Below are 23,164 nucleotides of genomic sequence, written 5' to 3' on the forward strand. Positions count from 1 at the left end.
AAAGTTCCATCTGTTCCAGAAAGATAATGTGTCTTTCGATCTTTTTCTTACCGGGCCAGGTTTTTCGATTTTTCTGTGCTGCTCCTCTTTTCACTAATCATCAAAACGCACGCGACATTATCGAAACATCGACGGCCATCTCAAGCAAAATGATAGCAGAAGCAACAACAGAACAGAAAGTGACAGCCGCAAACGTCGACGAATATCTACATAACCACCATCAGCACGACGATTTCTCTCAGCAACAGCAGCACCCACAACAACCAGAGAGTTCCTCATCTTCTTCGTTTCGTGCCAAATCGGAGAGAAGCGATGACTTGGCGCCTATATTACCACAGCAACAAAATACTGCAATTACAACAGAAGGAAGAGACCACCGAGCGTCGCCATACCATGACGCCCACCATCAACAGACTGCAATGAATAAAGAATCCTCATCTCCAGATTCTTCAAGGTGTGGCATTTATCTGCAAAGTCTTCAAAGCGGCAATAACTGCCATCAGCGTCAAGCAACAGCAGCAGTAAATAATCCTACTATTGCCAATACTACAGCACCATCAACAGCGAGCCAATACTCACTGGGGAGCATGTTCACTATCCTATTCGTTCAAGCAGTTACCGTTTCCATACTTGAAGGGTTTCGTGTACATCAAACAGTTTCCCAATCATCCAAGTGCATTTTATCTCCAGCTGGAGTTGGTGCGTCGTATACCAACTTGATTTACCGTGGCCTTGTCATTGCTATGGCGGTTTACCAGCTACTTTTATGCGTTGACACACTTAGGCAGCGATTGGCCGCTCAGTTATATGTTCTCATTTTGTTCGGTGGGTACACGTTCAGCATATAGCAACTTGATTGGGGAGTATAAACTAAACACAATCCGCCCATTCTGCTACATACTACTTGAATGATTTAAACAGGGCTACTATTTGTAATTTTTGTGGGTATTCAAGCCCTAATCCAGAACGAATCGTTGGAGGAATGGATGATTGAGCTTGGTTGTGACGACGAACTGGCTCACAGCGTTGCACCGCCATATGAATATGCTATACTGGCGATTGTCGCAGCTTGCAATCTCGTTTTTCTTGCGTGCTCTATCTGGCTTCATGGACACTTTACGTGGCACTACCACGGTGGGCTCTCCCCTCGTCATCAATTATCGCCATCATCATCATCCGAGTGTATTTCTAACAAGCGACTCAAGAAAGCAGCTGTCTCTTTATCGACGCTGTTGGCGCTAATCAAGCTCGACCTCTTTTTTTGCTTCTCCTTTGCCGCTCAGCTGTCACCTTCGGCACTACTAAATTACTACACTACTACTATGGAAGCTTTATTGGTAGGAGCACTCGGATTTGTTCTTTTCACGATTGCTTGCTATGCCATTCAACAAGAACGACCTTGGGTATTGGGTATAATGACCGTATTGGCTGCGTTGTCTATCGTATACTTTGTGTTTCGACTTATTACCATCGCCCAACCACGTTTGACTGGTCAAAATCCCTATCGCGTAAGTTATTATTTCTTACTGTACACACAATGTACCTTGAAACACTAACACATGACAATTGGGCGTTTTCTTTTTCTACTGTAAAGTTGACAAAGTATAGCTTGGTGTACACGCTCCTCGTTTTGATCATCCTGATAACATTGACCGTGGGTGTGGCAATAATAAGCACACGCATCATGGTGCAGGGAGTTAAAATATTTTATCGAGGTCCCACGAGTCATGACGATCATCATGATGCTCGTAGCGGTAGTCATAACGGAAATTCGAGTACTTTGGCGGCTCCAGTACAGGTGACAGCCCAGCAACAACATCTGCAACACTGGAGGGAAAACCAGCAACAGCAACAGCAGACTGCTGGCGATAGCACGATCCAACAATAATAAAAGCACTCACATAGGAATGGATTAAACTTTTGCTAGAGAATCGCCTACCACTACAGTATAAATAATAAATTGTATTAATACTATAGCTGCTTTTTGTTGTACTTTTTCAAATGACTGTATACAGTAGCAGGATGTTTGCTAAACCATTTTCTAGAGTGTTCAAAAAGAGCTAGATATGATATGGTATATTAGCCGGCCAAAAAGGAAACGGGTCTGTTACATAATGCATATCAGCCAGCTGGAGTACAAATATTTCCATGACTCACATAACCTCACCCTCAACACAAACATATTCGATCATCACCATTAGTCAGAGATCATATATGCTCGATGCAGTAAAATTATGAGCGTAACAGAGTACTTGTTTGAAATATATGTTGTCAGTTACAGCAATGATAATGTCCAAGTACGTACACGATAGCTATATCTTTCAGAGCGGCTACTCATAAGTCACCAGTGAAGGCTTCCAAAAAACAGTTCCAGTAAAGCCATATACAGTTAATTTTGTCGATAACAAAGATCGTGGGAGGAAAGGATACGAAGCTCTCAAGACTGCTTCATAAACAAACCAGTAGTCATTTCATTATCACAATCTTTGTCGTGATGCTTATAGTAACATTATCTGTCAACATCCCCACCTACTCTGCTTTTCAAACTACTATCATACATACATATACTAGACATGTTGTTAACTTTTTAAATTATGAGGCTATAATACTCCTCGGTATGATATGCCATTATATCAGATCTCTGATAGGGTTCTCTACATCTTTTTTTTATGTGGCGTAAGTGTAAGGTAAACATTAGCTGCTTTGATAGTCGCCTTTCGCTATTGATTGTGGGAATATTTAATAACTCAGCCAACACCTTATTTTTTCACTCCATCGTCCCGCCTATCCTGGTTTTTCTTTTCTTTTTACTTTTTTTATTGAATCACCAGCATGCCATTCCTCCGTGCACAATTCCTCGGACAACGATTTGCTCAACCCGCTAAGCGATGGAACAGCACTGCTGCCGCTGGCTTGCAGGTACAGACAACAGACAACAACAACAACAAAAAGAGACACGACACCATTCACCCTGTTCCCCCCTTTCCCAACACCTTTAAACTTATTACGCGAATGAGTCATACCTTCTATCACCAACCAACTCGCATATTTCCTCAAAAAAGAAAAAAAAATGACTAAACGTGAAAATTGTTAGGCAAGCCTTTTGCGCGTCACCAAGAATGAAAGTCCCAAGGCATTGGTTGCCAACAAAGACTTGGTCTTTGGTAGAACCTTCTCGGACCACATGTAAATATATACTTATGTGTGCTCGATTATCCGTAGATGTTACTCATCATTATGATTTATTCATCGTTTAAAGGATTACTGCCGAGTGGACCGAGGGTAAGGGATGGGATGCCCCCGCAATTCGTCCTTATGACAAGATTTCCCTCGATCCCAGTGCTGTTGTCTTCCACTATGCCTCTGAGGCAAGTACCACGAAAGAAGTATACATTGGAGAAGCTAGGAAGGCATGACAAAGATGATTAACCTTAACGATGGGTATATAGTGCTTCGAAGGTATGAAGGCCTACAAGGATAAGCAGGGCAAGATCCGCTTGTTCCGCCCCGAAATGAACATGGCTAGAATGAACCGTTCTACTGCTCGTATTGCTCTTCCGGTAATTACATATATGAAGAGACAGAGCTAGCTGTTCGATTGGGGGATTGGTTATGGTTATACTGATTATTTGCTCATGTAGCAATTCGAAGGCGAGGAGTTGCTTAAAGTGATCGGTGAATACCTCAAGGTCGACGATCGTTGGATCCCCGAGGGCCGGGGTTATTCGCTCTACTTGCGTCCTACCATGATTGGTACTCAAGAATCGCTTGGTGTCGCTGCTTCGAACCGTGCATTGTTGTTCGTTATCGGTAGCCCTGTGGGTCCTTATTATCCCACTGGTTTCTCGGCTGTGAAACTCAAGGCCACTACTGAATACGTCCGTGCATGGCCTCGCGGTACCGGTGATTCCAAGATTGGTGGCAACTATGCTCCTGGTAAAATATTCTTCCGGAGGGCTATCTCCCTAAAGTATATGATTCGTGTATGGCCTGACGCTAAATGACTCATTAATTATTATCATTAGGTTTGTTGCCTCAATTGCTTGCTGCAAAGAAGGGTTACCAGCAAAACTTGTGGTTGTTTGGTGGTAAGATAATATAGATGGAAAATAATGGCAAAATCCCATAGATTCGCATTCTAATCTTTTTTTTTAATTATCGATGTTTAGACGACCATCAGCTTACTGAAGTTGGTGCCATGAACTTGTTCGTGTTGTGGAAGAACGAACAGAACGAATTGGAATTGGCCACTCCACCGTTGGATGGCTCGATTCTTCCCGGTGTTACCCGTGACTCTATTTTGTCGCTTGCCCGTGAGTGGAACGAATTCAAAGTCACTGAGCGCAAGATGACCATGCCTGAACTCCGTGATGCTGTCAAGGATGGTCGTGTGGTCGAAATGTTTGGTGCTGGTACCGCATGCATTGTCACTCCCGTCAAGGCCGTTGAATACATGGGCGAGGTAAACAAAAAGATAATATACTCTATTATGATCATTACTATGATTTCTCTTACTTGTATATGTAACTAAAACCTTAAAAACTTTTTTCTAGGATCTGAACATTCCTCTTGATCCCAACGACTCTACCTCGCAGGCTGGACCTATCACTAAGCGTATTAACGAAGCCATCATGGATATTCAATACGGTGAAGTCGAACATCCCTGGTCGGTTGTTGTCAACTAGATTTCTTGCTCATAACATCTTTTTTAAAGTATCATAATCATTATCATCTTTTTTCATGGTCCTGTATCGTTTCTTCTACACATCTCTCTTTAGAGTGTATCTATCAGTCACTACTTTGTCTTATTTATATCACGGAATGATAGAATTCAATACAACTAACTTGAAATTTATTGCATGAGGTTGTCAGATACATGATGATAGTGTATCTGTGTAAACATCAGTTTTCATTGATTATTCGCTTTCTTTATTCGATATACTGTGTTGTTTTTTTCCACTGATTACTTTAGTTATACATATGATATTGCTAGGTACAAACAAGCCTACATAGCAGTACTACATACGAATTCAAATGAAAAAGCAATGGTGCTTTTAGAATGGGGATGGTAATAAAGGTAGTAGTATTGATACTTTTATATTAGACGAGTAATCTGTTTGTACTAGAAGTGCTTGATGGTTTTGACATTTATAAAGCTTAGTACGATGGAAGATGCGGGGGTTAGTGCGAAAAGAAAGTCAAACAGCGAATGAAACGTGTGTAAACAAAGGAAAGAGGGGGAAGGTTGATTTTTTTGACGAATAAGTTGCGTGATTAAATGTCGTGACTGTAATTACATCGATCGCCAAAAAGACAGCCTTTTTTAGTGTTCAGGTATCTACAACGCGCTCTTCCGCGTGGAGGCCGGGATGGTCGATTATTGCCGTTGTGTTGGTCACTCCTACCGGCGCCGGCACCGCCACGCGAAGACCGATGCGGATGATGGTGGTTTCTATAATTTTGTAATGATTGATACGTCTGGTTAATAACCTAACGATGACCGAAAACTCTTCCATTTTTTGCCCGTTGTTTTGATTATTTTGTTATTCATCTATACCACACTCATTCAACCCTCCACATCACTTTACTCTTCCTCGTCTCTTCCCATGCACACACTCCTCCAAAATGAGGTTCTGTTGTGGTCTTACTACTTACCCACGAGAAGGATTCGTTGAATGATTAATATTATTATTGTTATTATGGTGTTTACTTGGTTGTGTCGGTGGTTGGTTTTTGAGATCATGTTGATAGTACTGATGTTGTCGCTGCGAAGGTACTTGGTGTTGAGGTACAGCTAGTTGTTCTTGTTGTTGTTGTGTTGGTGTCATAGAAGAAGTAGATGCAGAGGCTCCGGTTTGAGAGGCAACTGCATTCAAAATACCTTGCAAATCCAAGTAGTCAAGATTTGGGTATTCTTTTGACGACGATGACGACATAGGAGCGATGGGAACAGATGCACTATCATCCACTGTTGTTGCACTGTAACCCTTGTTGTTCTCCGGTATAGAATCATCCATTTCATCATTGTAACATTCTTCGGATGTTGCGTCTCCGTAATTAGCCAAGTCTTCCAATGGAATTATTTTAACACCAATATCATTCTCACAACCAGGACTGTCAGGTTCTTCAGGTGTAGGTGGTATTTCATCTATGCTTCGATAGACAGTAGGTGGCGTAATTGCTTCAAGCTGTCGTTGATAATTAGATTCTTCTGTATAGATCATGCCTGCGCGTCTACAGTCTTGTGCCAGGAGTAAGCGCGGTGGGCATTGCCAGTTTTCTAGCGTAGGATGTGATTTTGTTGGAAGACCATTATGCTGATTTGAAATTTCGGGGCCTTGTTCATTTTCTCGATCATCGACAATTAATCCGTCTGGATGATCGGAGGTCTACTCGATAAAACCCATGTTAATAAAAAAGTGATTTCTTTTATGATTTGTCGTTTGATATAATCATAGTGTTTACCTCCCAAGTATTCTTTGCATAATAACGGACTTGAACCAAAACATGGTCGCTCTTAAAATTAACCGATTTTTTCTTTTTGGGGCTACTTGGAGTCTTCAAAGGCAGACCATTGGGACTTGAATCACTCAAACTTGGCACCATAGGAGCAGTGTGAAAAGTAGAAGATGTACTATTTTGTTGGCCAATTTCAATTAACGGAGATCGAGTGTGCGCAGTAACAGGAACATCTCTACTAATTCGCCTACTGCCATACCTCGTCGTTGTTGCTGTTGATGACGACGTTGATGATGATGATAGTGGTGAGGATTCCACAAGGAACGACTCCTCGCGACGCAGATTGGATAGCTTTGAAGAGCCACTGTTTGTATGACTACCGTTGTTTAACATATTGAATAAGCCGTAATTAACTTGAGCTTGTGGTTTAGACAATGATGGTTTGGCTGGTGGTTCAGCAGAGATAGCTAACCGTACTGCTTTCTTCGCTGGGCTGTTAATCTAATAGAGTTGGTACGGCAGATTCATCAATATAAACATTTCTTTTCCTTTTGGTCGCGAATAGTTCAGACTTACTGTCGTTGCTAAGTAGGAACGAAAAAAAGAAGATAAGTTAGCTCATTATCAAGTCTAATTGAGATCAATCTACTTACTGTACTAGTGGATACTTACGAGGTGATTTGCGCTTCTCGGCAACGGAGGAACCCAAAGGAACTATAGACGGTGGAAATGACGGCGGTGATTCTGAATCACGAATGCTTTCTGTATTTGGGTCACTTCTAGCCGAGCGTTCTATGTATTTTGAAGAATCATGTTGATGACTTATTAGTAAAAGCAACGCATAACCCACTGGTGTAACTCAATCAATGTTCTTTCCACAATAATTGTTTCCTCTCTCTCATATAGATGAGTCTATTAAACATACGGTGGTTGTGTTGGTCGCTCCATTTGTTCATCAGTTGGATTGTTTGTGACAGCAACTCTTCTTTGTCTATACATTTATAGAATATGGATAGCAGTGAACAAAGAGTTAGTGAATATCTTTGAAATTGAAATGACAGTGACCGTACTACATACCGTTACTCTTGCATTTCTCTTTAAGGACCTTGATAGCTCTTCCGAGCTTGTAATCAATTAATGTTTGGGGGCTTAGAGGCAGGTGGTTTAAAATTTGGACCATTTTTCCAAGGATGACCCAATCCCGTTCTCTGAGGGCGCATTTGATCCATTCATGATAGTTGCGACAGGCTTTCGGGGATGCAGCAAGGCTACCAATACAGAAAAGCACAAAAGTCAGTGACCAGCGAGATAAGATATAGTGCACACACAGAGATGCATTGACAGTAATACATACGCTTTGAGAACGTCTTGGTTGTTGGTGTGTAAGATCACATCCAGTAGTCTGCTTCGCAGATGCGGCAGTTCCTCAGTAGCCATCACATCAATAAGTTCGTTTTTGCGAGATATAGTTTCGATTGCACCTTGATCGCCAACAGTATGTAGAAAGTTCAGAGTGCGTTCAACACCATTGTTGTCATTGATATCACTGCTTGTTGGCACGGTCTGTTGCTGTTGTGCTTGCACTTGGCCGGTATCTGCGAAACAACAAAAATATACATCCACATGTAAGTTTTTATTTTTCATCCTCTTTCTTTTTCATGCACACAATGCTTTCCAAAAAAAAATACACAAAAAGCAAGTCTCTCAAATAGGGTTCTCAACGTAATTTGCGGTTACGTTGTTGTGCAGGTCAATTTCTGTAATATGCGCGTTGTATACAATTTATACACATGCACACATCACACACGATCTCGTTGGCGCACACAAGGGGGGTTTCGTATTTACGCACACCACACATGTTTACACATTCTCCACCCAGGCTTCCCCATTTCACGCAAATGCGAGAAACATGGTAAAAAAACAAAAAAAAAAAAAGATCACAAAAAGATTTTTTGCCGCCATTTTCTTTTTTGCTTTATATCTTTTTTTTCTTTTCTTTTTCCAAACCAAGAAAAGAGAAAGAAAAGAGAAAGCGTGTTTTTGGGCAGAAGAAATTAGGCATTGGGCTCACTTTTGTGAGATTTGGCGTCTTTTTTTTTCTTTTTCTTTCTTTCTTTCTTTTTCTCTCTGTGCGTTTCCTCTCAAATGAAAGAGGGTTATTGTTAACTTGCTTTCTCTGGATTGTTTTTTTTTAGAAAGAGGCCAGAATCGCTGAAGTGTTAAAAAAAAGCCGGCAGTGCGAAAGAAAGAGAGAGAGAGAGAGAGCGAGAAAGAAGAGCTATAAAGAGGGACAATAAAGAAAGAGAAAACCAAGTTTGGCTTTGTAGCCTACCTGCTAGTGCAGTTGTTGGTGCTGTTCCCAAAGACAATGACATTTTGAGAATGAGAAGAAAAAAGATGTAGTAAAAGAAAATGGTTTTTTTTTTCTACCAGTGGGCTCTCAAAAAAGGTGTGATTTTATATTCAGTTGCCGCAGCAACTGTTTCTGATTGGTCAGCGAGAATGGGTCGCGTGGACCGATTGTGTAACGTGTTGCCCAATACAGTATGTAGCAGGTTGGTACCATATCCGATAACGAGTACTGTGTTTATTGTGATCGTACGGGAGAAAGAGTCACATACTTTTGCACTATCAAATGGGGCCCCCTTCTTACTCAATGCATGCGACGCGGATCGTTCTCATACTCGTCCAGCGCCTCCCCTTCTTCTGCACTTGACCGCTGGCCATCCGCAGGATTATCAAAGGTCTCATCATGATGCGAAGACACGTGTCTCTGTAACAAACAGCAGCAGGTAAGCATGTTTGTTTTGCTTCAAACGACAAGTGCAGAGCTTACCCTTTTCTTTCGTCTTCTTGATCGTTCTTCGTCACTGTAACCACCGTGGTCACTATCACGATCTGAACCCGCCCGCTGCCTCGAGTAGTGTTTACTGTTGCCGTTGTATCGTCGGGAACCATGATGTTTTGAGTAGCCACCACCAGTGTATTCTTCATCATCCTTGATCATGCCTTCTTCTTCTTCATCGTCTTGTTCTGCATGTTTTTCCTAGATGTATAGTGTATACCTTCTTCTAATCATCTGTTCTTCGACTCGCCGTTATCATCTCAACGAGATGGTCTTAGCAACATACCTTCAATCGCTTGATGAATTTCTCATATGCCTCTATGCAATGTTGCTCATTTTCAATAGCTTGATATTCGGGAAGATTTTCGATACGTGGACGCACTGTTTCCCATGAATCATCTACACCGATTGCTGGATCCAGATATTTCATGGCATGACGCAGGGCATCCATCTTCTTTTTCATCTTTTTCTCTTGTCGACGCTTCTCATCCTTAAGCCGCTGCGCTGCTTTGTTTTGTAACTAGTAGAAAGGTTCACGTTAGTCATGCATACGACTGCAACATAAACAGTGCCAACTTACGTGATCAAAGATGATCTTGATATTGGCTTCTTTTGTACGGTCCATAACATCATGACTGCGTTTAAGTACTTCCTGATAATCTTCAAACGATGTATCAAGCGTGACCTCAAAGTCAAGGTCCTAACAGAAAGGAGAGGTTGGTTTGATTGGTCAGCTTTTACAATGAACACTACACTATTCCTTTTTGTTTTTTACCTTGAGTCCATCATATATCAGCCGCTTGTCGTGATACAATTTTTCATCCAGATCATCAAGCATATCGCAAAAGAGGTCAAATGGAGTCGAGTCAGGGATACCCAGCAAGTGTGTGTATCTCGGATCCTCTTTGATTTGTGGATATATTTCTTTCCATAACGACCGTGCTGTAATCGCACCGTTTCGCTCGAGTTCCACCAGCAAATTCTAAAGGGAAAAAGATCGTAATGAGTATTTATATATACTAAACCCTACACTCTAACACCGATTGAATTAATCAAATATGTCCCCGCCCCACTTCTTTTTTAATTTTTTTACCTTGAACCCTTCTCGTGCACGACGTTCCGCTCGCCTTCGATCCCGCATATTACGGTTAAGTTCCTCCAAGGGCGCCTCCCACAACATCTTACTGTGTTCTTCAAAGACGGTCAAGAAATCCAACATATCCATGGCCTCAAACGCCTTTGGATCCTCCTCAAACGTGGGATGCTTTGTATACAATCCCTGTGCATCTTTCCATTGGGTCTCGTACGTGATTTCAGGGATCTGGCGCAGCAATTCGGCAAACTGTTCCATGTTGATCTTGCGAAGCTCGCGTAACCGTTCCTTTTCCCTCCGTTGAAGTCCATGCACAAACTCTTCAAAGTATAATTCCCGTTGGGTTTCGGATTTGATCTGCTGGTATGCTGGCTGGTTGTTGAAATATTTGACCACGGAATGATAGCGCGAGTACGGTTTAATTTCTTTGGTGTTTTCAAGCATGTGGAAATAGACAACGCGTTGTTTGGATTCTTTCTCTTCGCGAAGTTCCTAAAAGAACAAAATAACGTTGCATGAGCATACATACACAACATCCCGGGTTCAATTGCTTGCTCGTATCTCATCAACAGTTGTTTACCCTTTCACGCTTAGCCTCTCGATCAATATATGTATGAAACGCTGCCTTTCGCTCACCGGGAGTCTTTAATGCACGATACATGGGGTGTGTGATAATTTCAGGCATAGTCTGTTCCCACGTCCAATCTGTTCTGACACCCTAATTTTTTTTTGGGGTAGAACAGTAAGTTCAAATGTAGCCATGGTGATGAAAGCTATACCAACACCAACTTACTGTTTCCTTTAAAAGTTTGAAGAATGCTTTTTCTGCTTCTTCCTTTGTTGGGAATTCGGGAACAGGGACCTGTGAAAGTAATGCGGCACTTGGTGGTGGCTGTCGGTACTTGTGTTGTCTAGTTTCGTTCATATCCGGTCGTACATTATGCGAGACATTTGATGGCCCACCGGGTGCAGCCATGGCAGAAGGACCGCCAGCAGCGTTAGCAGCAGCAGCAGTAGCAATGCCAGCAGGAGGAAGAGGACGGCCCATATGCATATGAGGTGCTGACATATGGGGTGCTAGGATGTGTGGTGTCGGCACGTGTGGTGCAGGTTGTGGCTGTGGCTGCGGTCGTGGTTGAACTTGTGGCGGTGGAGGCGTAGGTCTTTGGCTATTATTATCATATAGAAAGAACAACATAATCCATATGCATGCAACAAGAATATAGAAAATCGCGGGTTTAACTCTATCTTTCAAATAACACACCCTCGTCCTTTCTCCTTGTCAAATGTATAAACTTACGCTTCCTTTACAGCTCGTTCTTTCGCCTCTTCTGCCTTTTCCTTGAGCTCTAATAAACATCAATACAATGGATTAGACACTGATCCATCATATGCACGCAGCCTTGCAGACATAGGATTAGTCAAAGGTGGCGTCACATACCTTTATATTCATCAGGGATAGTCCACTTTGATTCCTTTGTTTGCGAATGACTGTAATACGTCTTGCCCTCGGGCGTTTTGTATTCCTTCCAAGGACAATTCATCAATGCCTTCTCTTCTGGAGTCAATAGCTCCTCTGGTTTTTCCCACGTACTCTTTCGCGTTATTGTGTTAAACCAATACTTGCGTCCTTCAGCGTTTTGATGTTCCTTCCATAATTGCTATGTAAGAAAAAACCAATTGTGACATTTGAGTATACTTCTTTTTAAAGATTGTAATATGGAAAAGATTCTTCCAATCGAACTTGACGATACGTTACAGCAGGGGGAGGTGATGGTACCATGCCATCATTCACGACGCCGTGAGCAGGAGGCATAGGTCGTGGAGGTCTTTGCCAAGGTGACGATGTCGCAGACGATGGATGAATGCCCGGTGGTGGTGGACTGCCCTGAAATCCAGGTGCCTTTGTTTTTTTTGGAGGGGGGGAACAAACATGCAAGCATTGTATGATAAGTAAATCAAAACAAAAAGAGAGCCGTAGCATAAGCAGATCAATAAACTGGCAAGACTTACAGAAGTAGGAGGAGGCCGATACATTTGGGAAAAGTGTTAATGATTCGGAACGGATCGTTCAAACAGCTCAGTTTTTTTTATACAACAGCAAAAGGGCTCTGGCTGCAGACAACCACAGATTTTGGTGTGCCGCTCGGACTTTTGTTATATCGGGAAGCGATGAAGTTGACCACAAAACAATAAGGCAGTACATAAAGTTCGCTTTTAAAAGAGTGGTAAGAGATGCACATGCAGATTTTTAATTAAGAGAGAGAGAGAGAGAGAGAGGTGAGGATATATAAATACAGTAGAGATTATAGATGATGGTTAAATTAAAAGCTTCTATCTAGAGAGGTACTTTTCGAAGAGCATGGATCAACCAGAAATTAGATGTCAAAAGGGCCAGGGCACCGGCTTGATGGGCAGCTGCCAATTCTATAGGCACCATATAAATAAGAGTTGAGATACCCAATGTCACTTGGATAACCACTGCGCCCATCATGGTATTCATGGCCATACGGACGTTCTTCGGCAATGGTAAGCGTCTCGAGTATGCCCATAAAGCCGTAGTCAGCACGGCTGTCGATTCGGCCTATACACAGAAATATGCTCAGTTTCTCATTTCCTACTCGATAGAAATGAAATTGGTTTACTTACCATAGTGCGATGATCGAATTGAACAGTTGTAGGGTTTTCCAACAAGTTACGCCACTTGCCCTTATCGGTGCTCTTTACATAACTATCTGACCACAGTTCAGATTTCGGCGGGACGATGCCTTCACCCATGAACGGGAACTCATTATAGATCAAACCAGCGTCCAAACCAGCGACAAGGCCACCTGTCATGGCCGTCAAGAAGATGATGCTGCCCATAATGTGACCACAACGACGGAAGCGATGCAACACCGGGTTATTCAGCATGGCAGCTGTTTCCTTGGGATACGTTCCCGTAGCAATCTTGTGTTGTCTCAAAATATCGGCTGCAACGAAAATTGTAGCAGCGTAAATCATGAATGCCGTTGCCAAGTGCGCGGTCAATCGGTATTGACTCACGCGCGGAACAGCGCCCGGTTCCTCCATCAAAGCTTGGTTCAAGCCAGACTTGACCATGTACCATCCCATAAAGCCCTAATTGCAATTCCGTAGTTAGCAAATATCCCCTCCCCACATTCTACAAGCAAGTGGATCGATAAAGTCCTTCGTGGGGTTCGTTACCTGGAAACCAAGCATACATGTAATGCCAAATGTTTGCTTAGCCACGCGACGGGTCATGTAGCCACGCGACGCAAAGTACAATCCAGGCAAAATGAAGGCGGCACCAATAAACCGTCCAATCATACGATGGCTCCATTCCCAGTAAAAGATATTCTTGAACTCATCCAGCGTCATGTGTCGATTCAAGCTATTTACTTGGTTAGCTAACCCGTCATATAGTTTCATATCGTCGCATCCGCCTTTCATATAACTCGAGATATGGATCTTACATCTTGTATTCAGGGAATTGCTTGTACTTTTCAAACTCGTCACGCCATTCTTGTTCAGAACGTGGCGGCTTCATACCAGAAATCACGTTCCACTCGGTGATTGATAGACCACTTTCTGTGAGTCGAGTCAATCCTCCGACGACAACAATAGCGTACACAAGGCCCGCATTAAAGTACAGCCAATAGGCGACCACTGGCTTGGTTACAGTCGTTGTTGCTGTTGCTGTCTGGCGGCCGGTTGTCCGCGCAGCGGTTGTTTCCGCGGTTGTTATTGTTGCGCTCATGAACCGTTTAGCTGTCAACTGCTGCAAACGTCCTGCTTTTACAGCGACACGAGGACTTTGCATGGTTGTCATTAGTGTACTACGTGATAATCGCGTTCGTAGTGGTGCTGTCGATAAAGAGAAGCCTCCTCCAACTGCAGGAGGCAATCGTGCGCATAAACCACCGTTATTGGTACAGAATGCTCTGCGCAATGCGTTTCTGAGCATTTCTGGTAAATGAAAAAAGTGAGACAGAGAGAGAGAGAGAGAGAGTGGGGAGTTGTTGGTGGTTAAGTGGGTGAGACCAGCTGTAGAAATGAAAGGTAAAACAAAAAAGTGGCACCATCTGGACCCCACCTTCCCCTCTGCTTTCTCTCCGCTCAATGCTCCGGTTCTCCGCGAAGCCACCAACCACCCGGAAAAGTTAAGGTGGTCAAGGCACTACTTGCTTTACACACTTTTTGTCCAACTCTGCCTTAACATTAAATATACAATGGAGAAACCAGTGGAAAAACAACCAGAAGAGGAGAAACCTAAAGAACATACAGCAACACCACGAAAGCGATTTGTCGGTCGTGCACGCAATGCTGCAGCAAAAGCGTCAGAGGACACGCCAGCTATTGAAGACGGTGCTGTTGGTTTCGTCAGTAAGAATCGGGTTCTCATTCGCAAACAAAAAACTTCAGGGCGGGGGAGGGGGAGCCGTTCCGTTAATTACTTTCTCACACACATCACGAACGATACGCTAATGTCAATTTTGACATGTATATATAGAGTCACGACGACCAAGAACGAGTCGTGTAGCAAACCAAATTCCTGACGAAATCTTGAACGATCCGTTATTAAAAAAGGCGGTCGAGCAGGTAAAGGAAATAATTCTTAATAATATGAGAAGGCGGCTATCCTCCTAATTTTTAGTTCTCACGGGAATGTTACTACTATGCAGTTACCGTCCAACTATAATTTCGAAATCCACAAGTCAGTATGGCGGATACGAAAAGCTGAAGCAAAAAAAGGTAATCAAAATAGAGTAATGGTGTTGAAAAGAAAAGAACAGTTTGGTTTACTGGATGAGGTACTAATCACAAGCTATTGTATTGTATAGTGGCTATCCAGATGCCGGAAGGCCTAATGATGTTTGCCTGTGTGATTTCGGATATTCTCGAAGTGTAAGTTACACAGTGCAACAACGAAACACGGGTCCATCATAACAGTATTAATCTTAAATAATAATTTTTTTATATAGCTTTTGTCAAGTGGAAACGCTTATTATGGGTGATGTGACATACGGTGCATGTTGTATCGACGATTACACAGCGCGTGCATTAGGGTGCGACTTTTTGTTACACTATGGTCATAGCTGTTTAGGTAATACATATCTCTCTCGAATTTCGTACAGGAGGGGGTTATTTAGCTACTATAACCAGCATACCACTATACAGCATATACTGATTGGATTTTTCATACGCGCGACACTTGAACAATAGTTCCCGTGGACGTTACACCAATTAACACGTTGTATGTTTTTGTGGACATTGGAATTGACACGCAGCATTTTGTCGATACTGTGAAAAAGAATTTTGAAGCGGGAAAAAGGCTGGTTCTTGTCGGAACGATTCAATTTGTTGCAGCTTTACAGGTAAGATATGCAATCATGGCATGTTGTGGCATAAGGATGTGTGTGTGGTTCTAAAAGTGAATGTAAAGTTGCGCAATAGCATGCTCTGACTCATAATACTAATATATATATACAACCTAGTCTGTACGCGAAATATTACAACAGGATTATACTGTCCTCATACCCCAATCAAAACCATTATCTCCTGGTGAGATTTTGGGTTGTACATCGCCAAAATTGCCTGAAATGGATGCCATTATGTGAGTACCAAGGAGCGATAGTCGTACTAAGTTGGTTGTGTGAATTTTGCTACAACCAGTCGTATTGTTGCGGGTTATTTGATGAAGACAAAGATCATATACTGATAGTCTCCTTGCTCGATAGTTATCTAGGTGACGGCCGATTCCATTTGGAGTCCATCATGATTCATAATCCTTCTATTCCTACATTCCAGTAAGTGTGATGGGAAGAGAGTGGTCCTATGATATACTTGTGCACAAGCCAAATGGAATGCTCAAGAGGGGGATCCTGGAAAAGAGAATGAAAATATTCAACAAGGGAAAAATAGGTATAACCCATACGATAAACGCATCACAAGAGAACGATATGATCACGTGGAAATGCAGTCGCTTCGGAAACATGCCGTAACCGTGGGCAAGGATGCCAAAAAGTTCGGTTTGATCTTGGGCACCTTGGGCCGACAAGGCAAACCACAAATCATGGAGTATCTGGAAACATGTATCCACGAAGCAGGAAAAGACTCAGTGATTGTCCTGCTTTCTGAGATCTTTCCACAGAAGCTTGCCCAATTTGAAGATGTGGATGCGTAAGTGTGATTTTTTCTTTTGTTATTGTTCATGCTCTATGTTAGCATACGATACACTGACCTAGAATACAACTTTTGTGTCTCTAGATGGATTCAAATCGCATGTCCACGGTTATCCACGGACTGGGGCTATGCGTTCGCAAAGCCTTTATTAACACCCTACGAAGCATCGATTGCGTTGGGCAAGGCATCATGGCACGACATTTATCCTATGGACTTTTATGCTAATGACAGCCTGGGTCCTTGGACACCGAATCACGGGCGTAATGTGAAACGATCCACAAAACGACAACAACAATAATAAAATATTACATGCTAATAACTTTGTGGAGTTTGATCGGACTATGATATATGTGCCATGTGGCTGCGGATGCTACTGCTGCTGTTACAAAATGCATGTGTCACAAAACCAGAAGGAAAGTTTCTCTGGAGAAAAGAGTATGGGTAATCATGAATACTATAATTGATTTATGCAAGAAGGGGATTACATTTACAAAAGATTTGGGAACAGATAGACAGAAGGTGAGTGCGTTTGTGTGGATGTGTGCGTGGTGTGGACAAGATGGGAGTAAATGGACTATTAAGTAGTAGTAGTAGTAGTAGTAGTAGTAGTAGTAGTAATAGTTTGTATGTACATGTTGAATATCATCTTCTTGCTTCTGTTGGAATCATCATTATCGTTGCTGTTCTTGCTGTCACCGGCAGCGGTTTCTTAGCGATATCCAATGGCTGCGCAACGAATTGATGATTTTCCCACTATGTGCACATATCAGTTTAATGCTTTTGAAACAAGACAACATACACGCGTGGTTCTTGATTGCCAGAGCTTACTTGTGAAGTGCGCACCATTCGTAATGATCACCCCGAGACAAATCAGCACTGCAGACAGGGCAGATTTGCGATGCTTGAACGTGCATTGTGTAGGTTTGGAAAGAGGTGAGAAAGAAGAGTGCTGGTATTGGTCAAGTGAGAGGGTGTGTGTGGTTGACAAGTCTGCTTTGCTTTTTCTTGCACGTGAAAGAAAAGGGTGAACAAAGGAGAGAGAGAGAGAGAGAGGAAGCGGGAAAGAGAGAAAAGAAGGGTTTATAAGAGCAAAACCCGCAGGGCGAACAAACAAACCAAAAGCAAAGAGTTGGCTGCTCTTTTTTAAATAGCAAGGGTGCCATCGATCGAATGATTTAAGCGTTGTTATTGATTGAGGCAAAAAGCTGCACCCGCTCACGCTCTTTCTTCTCCAAATTGGCTGGTGAAACCTAATATCGAAAAACCATAGGGGTTGGTTCGTTTTTCTTCAGCATGGCATCATCATCATCTTCGTCTATACCCGTTCAGTCTCATATATCGCTTATTTCATGCTCCATTCCAAAACAACCCTCCCAATCGTACATACTTCCAAAAACACCAACACAACAACCAAGCACGCACCTGCACTATATTACATGGCACACGCTTTTCGCTTGTAATCACTCACTACCCCCTTTTGACAACAGATTACTAGATTAGGCTAAACCGCGCTTATAACGGTCACTTGACTCACTGTATAACGCTATTACAGTTCTTGTGATACCTCTTCTCAATCTTTCATTCCCTCTCCCCTCCTTCCCTTTCCTTTCAAACAATGTACCACATTGGAGTTCTTGTTGCAATATTCTCAATGTTATTTCTTGTCCAACTTCAGCAACCATCTTTCCGGGATACTCGGCACGATGCCGTGATCACGTTTTAGCGCTTGGTTAGGTACAACGAATGCACACAAGTCGGCCCCATCTACCGATGTTTGTGCCATATCAAAGCATGCATTGCTACAACAGGAATTACGTGGCGGTATCTCTGCTGTTGCTGCTGCTGCTGCTGCCATGGAGCTATTACTATTACTGCTACCACTGCTGCTCCTATCCTTTTGAATAAAGGCTAGCACACCCTCGGGTAATTGCGGCTCATTGATTTCGTAGCGGTAGTGCAGCACGCAACGTCGTATCTGCACAGCACTTAGCAAATCGAACCCTGCCGTCGTCTCTTGGAACAGTCTGAGATCGTGCAGTTGTGAGACGCATTGTAACAGCTGTAACAGCTGCGCAAGTGGCTGGAAACAGGAAACGGAATGACCCAGTGCCGTGTGACGGATCCACTCTTCAATGACTGACACGTTCATTCGCACGTGAATCGCTCTGGATCGACACAGGTATTTTTTGTTGCCAAGCAGCCGGTTGAAGCCCTGCCATGCAACAAATTGCAAACACTGCATTATCAGCTGTTCTTTAATTTCGGGATGCATGTCATAGCTGTCCATGGTTTGGGTCACGGATGCAATAATCGAGGTCAGCGTGGAGGGTGGCGTCAAGGTAGGTGCTGATGATAATAAGAAACTGTTGCGACGGGAGGTAGAGGCTAGTGCTGTTGCCTGTGTTGTGGTGGAAGTGGATGTATGGGATGCGGTGGAAGATGTTGAACTGCGTCGAAAGAACCTTTGCCAACCACTGTCTCCGACAAAGTCAATATGCTCGTCAGTAATCTCCTCATAATCGAGTAAAGCCGGTTCAATGAACTTGTCAAGTCGCTTTTGGGTGAATGAAACAAGCAATGCAAATGCTTCGGACGTGAGCTGCTGTGCGATTTGCTGCTGCTCGTCTCGCGTGACATCTGCTAAGCCTCTATCTCGCCGTAAATATAGATACAACATGTGGCTGTTGGATATCCAATAGCCGAGGCAATCAATATTTCGAGAGTTCGCCTATTTTTGGAGTAATAGGAACAATGAAATATGGCACGCATCAGAGTGATGACATGTTATGAGCCAAAAGGAGCACTAGTTAATATTAGTAGCAACAGCACGGTAATTCATGCATTTTCTGTGTCGATTATAGATGTGACTTGCCTTGATCACTTTTGCAATTTTGTTGATGGCTCGAGTGAGAAACTCCTGCAAAAAATCACGCCGTGAATGATAGTATGCGAATCGACAGCAAAGAAAAATGACATTGGCTGCGAGCCGAGTATCATCCGCCGACACAAGTGGAAGTTTGACGTCATTGATGACAGTATTTAGTATGTACGACATGTCGTCTTGACAAAATACAAACATTTGATCCGGCAAACACTTGTCCCAGTCGAATTGGTATATTGAGCGTATGCATCCTTCCCATCCTTCAAGATCTTCTTCTTCTTCTTCTTCTTCATCATAGACGTCATCATCACTATTGTTCGCACCTTCTTCGTATTCGTATTCGTCTTTTGCGTTCTTTTTACGATTACAACAACTACTGATGCTGCTGCGTTTGCTGCTGTTTGCTGTTGTTGGTGTTGTTGGGGGTATATCTGCATATCCGTACATGTCTGCTTGGTAGTAAATAAGATCGACTTGATCTAATTTTGGAACATGGGATGCACGCCTTTTCTTTTTCAAGCTGTTGATATCCATTGTTGTTGTTGCTGATGATGATGGCTGAAATATCGGTGATGTTTTTGTTTTGTTGTTAATTTGTGTACTTGATGAGGACAAAGATGATGGTGGTGTAGGAGGTGTTGGCGAGGGTATCAAGCTTATCATGGTACTGTCTTGAGGATCAACGAGTCGATGGATGCTAAATCCTGCAAACGTTTTGACATTACGCGATGCGCCACAATCAAGCAGTAACCGGACCATGTCAACATGCTTACTGTTCACAGCCCACATTAGTGCTGTCCAGCCCTCTATTAGATGCATGTACATTAGTATTAAGCTTCATGCATACACACTAAATTTTAATAATGTCAAAATAAAGATATGCTTTACTTTTATCCTGTCTGTCTATACTTGCACCTGCTTCAAGCAATGGGCGAACCACTTGAATGCGATTGAAGCATGCAGCATGAATAAGGAGAGTTACGCCGAGTTCGTCAGGTTGATTGACATTCACCCATGGGTGTTGCTGTAGCACGGATGTGATTGTTCTTGTATCACCAATGCATATGGCGCGGGCTAGTCGCTGCATCACTTTCTTGCTATTGCCATGATTACTGCAGCTGTCACTATCACCATCATATACATCTTCTTCTGCTGCGGTATTTGAAATAGAGGGTCGGTGGTCGTATTCGTCGTCTGTGCAACTGCTAATAGTGCTAGTACAACTGGTGCTACCACTGATTTGTTCGCGGAGATCATCGCTTGCCAATGAAGGAAATGTAGCGCAGGACGATGCTGTCGACGCAATGGACGGTACGAACGCTATTGATTCTGTACTTTGTCGTATTTTTCCCGAATGCTGCTGCTGCTGATTTAGTTGCTGTTGTTGTAGTAGCGGTGACAATGAGCGAGGTGTTTCTACAAGGAGATTCCGAGTAGCCAAAGGATAAGTAGCTGCTGTAGTGGGTACGACAAGTGGTGCTGGTGGTAACTTTTTGGGTTGTCGCATTCGTTGCTGTTGCTGATTTTTCTGTTGTTGTTCTTGGTGTTGTTTGGCTGCCGACATTTGCGTGAGCATGTTGGAAAATTCTTGAAAACTGTCTGCGATCCTGTGATTGAGCTCATCCCGGTTCAGTGTGGGTGTAGTAAGCGCGTTAGCGCGAGGTAGCGCTCCAGCGCTTTTGCGACGGTCGGCATAGCTGGTTTTGTTGGACGAAATCGGAAGACTGTCGTAAGAAAGGCGAGTAGTGTGCGGTAAAAAGGCCAATTGTTGGTTGCTGATACTACTGTCAATATGGCGCTGATGGTGGTGACAAGTAGTAGTCGCAGAGGTGGCCGGGGGCACTGTGGAAATAGTGATGCCCGGGTTATTGTTATTTTTTCGTGACGATGGCGATGACGTGTTTGCAGGCATTTATGTACGTATATGTGCGTTGTATGTGCGTTATGTAATTGGGTTTGTTCCTTCTACCACTTCTTTACAAGTCTATATTGTTCCTATATGTGAAAATATGAAATATATAATGATTGGGCTGCTTGGAGTGGTAAAAACAAAAAAAAATAAAGAGGAATATCGGCAAGCCTCCCCAAAAATATGCGAAGGAAGAGAGAAAGAAAGAGAAAGCCAAGAGCGTACAAAATGTGTGGAAAAAGGTTTAGGGCCATCCTCTCCACCAACGGTGCTACGATGGGATGGTGATACCCTGAGGGATGGAAGTAATATAAAGTGCATACTGGTAGGGATAGTTTATGAGCATGTCACCAACTTTAACTTGGTCCCCATCGCCATACAGCTACAATTTGTTGAAGGAGTAGACTAAGGATGCTTCTATAGGCCTATGCAGACTGCGCCCTGATACACCTATTTTTTCTTACTGTCGTTCCTGAATTGACCTCATAACTTTCGCCATGGATATCCTCAGGGGTAAACTAAAAATAAAAGGCAAAGTTAAATTGCGCATTCATCAATTGGCGAGTGCGTATGGGCCCATCTGACGGTTAAGCGTTCGGAAAAGGCACATGCAACTTCCGATGGGAAAAAAGAAGCCCTTGCGAAATATTCACGTAGGCTTAGGCTCTCCCTTCAATCCCCGCAACTTTTCGCTACATTGTTGTCATGGGTAACGGTTGCCCTTGAATACCAGCTACTACTATCAATTTCCGGAAATACATATCTACAACGTACGGTGATATGTTACAAAAAGATGAAACGATTATGCTCTAGCTTAATTTTGCTCGGATGATAACGTTCTTACTCTTTTTGCAATAGGACGTTGTCCATCCTTTCCTCATAGCACGAGGGTCGGGGGCTACCTTCATTTGTAGGTAAAAGCAATGAATTATACTATATTGTTGCTTAAATACTCTTCTATTTTGCTCGTTTTGTCCAAGAATAGTAGTCACAGTGGCAGGTATCTTTTTAAGCATATGAAAAAAGAAGCGTTGACATACACAATAATGACGAGCAATCGACTCTTTTGTTCAATTAAGATACCAACGCAACTTTCTGCAACACATTAGACTTTTTTCCATCAATGCGTCGTTTTAAAAACCCGGTGTTACACACGGTCTTTTGTGAACGTCCGATAGACAGATGCATATGTAAAAATCTACAGGAAGCATGACGATCTTCAAAGGGTGATAGTTTAATTGAAGATGTAAGCAAGTTACGGTACGTATATCAATATTTCCAGCAGTTATCGGGCTTGTGCTTCAGTTGACATTGTGCGAGCCAACTTCATGCGCAACGTGATGCAAAAACAATACGAATAGAACGGATTCTGGTGCCTGTACAGAGTTTACAACATAATGTGTTGCCATATGTGGTAACGGGGACGCTACTGTAATATATATCGAGCACGCCAGTTTCTGCTGACGGATTATGTGTTTTTTGCCTAGATTAATTGGATGTCAAATATCTTGGCAAGATACTGAGTATGTATCATCACGAGAGCTTCTCTACATTTAACACAATATAAGAAAGAGTTAGCGATTTATGCCAGAATGTTGGCATAATATTCATATTAGAAACACATTGTAGCGAATCTTCTACTAACACCCATTTGACGTGTCCTAATTGATTGAATGATCCGGATAGCAAAAAATTCTGTATTATGTTCGTTTTGTGTGTTGTAGATAAACAGTCTCTTTATTGTGGTAATGTTATTGCTCCCTTTTTCTGATTAGATAGATATTAATGACG

The 23,164-nt window shown here is 42.7% G+C and overlaps 10 protein-coding genes across 10 annotated transcripts; 5 read left to right on the forward strand and 5 right to left on the reverse strand.

The window, feature by feature from the left end:
* Nucleotides 1-587: 587 nt before the first annotated feature.
* BDB00DRAFT_754128 (uncharacterized protein) lies at nt 588-1,556 on the forward strand (the record flags this gene model as incomplete). Its single annotated transcript, XM_053118735.1, has 2 exons — nt 588-825; nt 922-1,556. The coding sequence occupies 2 exons, from the start codon at nt 588-590 to the stop codon at nt 1,554-1,556; spliced, it is 873 nt and encodes a 290-aa protein (XP_052985347.1).
* A 468-nt stretch (nt 1,557-2,024) lies between these two features.
* On the forward strand, nt 2,025-2,912 carry BDB00DRAFT_798265 (uncharacterized protein). Its single transcript, XM_053121598.1, has 2 exons — nt 2,025-2,687; nt 2,832-2,912. Exon 1 carries the CDS (start codon nt 2,495-2,497, stop codon nt 2,678-2,680), a length of 186 nt encoding a protein of 61 aa, XP_052985348.1. The 5' UTR covers nt 2,025-2,494; the 3' UTR covers nt 2,681-2,687; nt 2,832-2,912.
* On the forward strand, nt 2,754-4,846 carry BDB00DRAFT_798267 (aminotransferase). Its single transcript, XM_053121599.1, has 8 exons — nt 2,754-2,919; nt 3,095-3,186; nt 3,260-3,368; nt 3,450-3,560; nt 3,642-3,936; nt 4,026-4,088; nt 4,170-4,462; nt 4,554-4,846. The coding sequence occupies exons 1-8, from the start codon at nt 2,833-2,835 to the stop codon at nt 4,683-4,685; spliced, it is 1,182 nt and encodes a 393-aa protein (XP_052985349.1). The 5' UTR covers nt 2,754-2,832; the 3' UTR covers nt 4,686-4,846.
* Nucleotide 4,847: 1 nt separating this feature from the next.
* BDB00DRAFT_333271 (uncharacterized protein) lies at nt 4,848-6,989 on the reverse strand. Its single transcript, XM_053116977.1, has 3 exons — nt 6,466-6,989; nt 5,656-6,389; nt 4,848-5,452 (listed from the first exon to the last, which is right to left on the reverse strand). Exons 1-3 carry the CDS (start codon nt 6,850-6,852, stop codon nt 5,275-5,277), a joined length of 1,299 nt encoding a protein of 432 aa, XP_052985350.1. The 5' UTR covers nt 6,853-6,989; the 3' UTR covers nt 4,848-5,274.
* An 81-nt stretch (nt 6,990-7,070) lies between these two features.
* BDB00DRAFT_333575 (uncharacterized protein) lies at nt 7,071-7,670 on the reverse strand. The gene is made up of 3 exons (XM_053116980.1): nt 7,537-7,670; nt 7,385-7,450; nt 7,071-7,251 (listed from the first exon to the last, which is right to left on the reverse strand). The coding sequence occupies exons 1-3, from the start codon at nt 7,637-7,639 to the stop codon at nt 7,109-7,111; spliced, it is 312 nt and encodes a 103-aa protein (XP_052985351.1). The 5' UTR covers nt 7,640-7,670; the 3' UTR covers nt 7,071-7,108.
* Nucleotides 7,671-8,235: 565 nt separating this feature from the next.
* On the forward strand, nt 8,236-8,643 carry BDB00DRAFT_333357 (uncharacterized protein). The gene has a single exon (XM_053116979.1). It carries the CDS (start codon nt 8,369-8,371, stop codon nt 8,606-8,608), a length of 240 nt encoding a protein of 79 aa, XP_052985352.1. The 5' UTR covers nt 8,236-8,368; the 3' UTR covers nt 8,609-8,643.
* A 251-nt stretch (nt 8,644-8,894) lies between these two features.
* On the reverse strand, nt 8,895-12,513 carry BDB00DRAFT_798278 (uncharacterized protein). The gene is made up of 11 exons (XM_053121600.1): nt 12,411-12,513; nt 12,157-12,300; nt 11,839-12,058; nt 11,698-11,746; nt 11,191-11,566; nt 10,978-11,115; nt 10,398-10,889; nt 10,080-10,286; nt 9,885-10,004; nt 9,591-9,824; nt 8,895-9,505 (listed from the first exon to the last, which is right to left on the reverse strand). The coding sequence occupies exons 1-11, from the start codon at nt 12,432-12,434 to the stop codon at nt 9,272-9,274; spliced, it is 2,238 nt and encodes a 745-aa protein (XP_052985353.1). The 5' UTR covers nt 12,435-12,513; the 3' UTR covers nt 8,895-9,271.
* A 222-nt stretch (nt 12,514-12,735) lies between these two features.
* On the reverse strand, nt 12,736-14,157 carry BDB00DRAFT_753876 (COX15/CtaA family; the record flags this gene model as incomplete). Its single annotated transcript, XM_053118719.1, has 4 exons — nt 12,736-12,981; nt 13,047-13,517; nt 13,605-13,791; nt 13,874-14,157. The coding sequence occupies 4 exons, from the start codon at nt 14,155-14,157 to the stop codon at nt 12,736-12,738; spliced, it is 1,188 nt and encodes a 395-aa protein (XP_052985354.1).
* A 154-nt stretch (nt 14,158-14,311) lies between these two features.
* On the forward strand, nt 14,312-16,910 carry BDB00DRAFT_798283 (putative diphthamide synthesis protein-domain-containing protein). The gene is made up of 10 exons (XM_053121601.1): nt 14,312-14,783; nt 14,911-14,999; nt 15,083-15,152; nt 15,242-15,305; nt 15,383-15,504; nt 15,624-15,775; nt 15,896-16,014; nt 16,139-16,207; nt 16,323-16,580; nt 16,668-16,910. Exons 1-10 carry the CDS (start codon nt 14,453-14,455, stop codon nt 16,879-16,881), a joined length of 1,488 nt encoding a protein of 495 aa, XP_052985355.1. The 5' UTR covers nt 14,312-14,452; the 3' UTR covers nt 16,882-16,910.
* Nucleotides 16,911-17,824: 914 nt separating this feature from the next.
* On the reverse strand, nt 17,825-21,614 carry BDB00DRAFT_798289 (uncharacterized protein). The gene is made up of 3 exons (XM_053121602.1): nt 20,353-21,614; nt 19,456-20,270; nt 17,825-19,311 (listed from the first exon to the last, which is right to left on the reverse strand). Exons 1-3 carry the CDS (start codon nt 21,374-21,376, stop codon nt 18,238-18,240), a joined length of 2,913 nt encoding a protein of 970 aa, XP_052985356.1. The 5' UTR covers nt 21,377-21,614; the 3' UTR covers nt 17,825-18,237.
* Nucleotides 21,615-23,164: the final 1,550 nt, after the last annotated feature.

The sequence above is a fragment of the Zychaea mexicana genome (assembly GCF_025766255.1).
Source record: "Zychaea mexicana strain RSA 1403 chromosome Unknown BDB00scaffold_3, whole genome shotgun sequence".
NCBI lineage: Eukaryota > Fungi > Mucoromycota > Mucoromycetes > Mucorales > Lichtheimiaceae > Zychaea > Zychaea mexicana.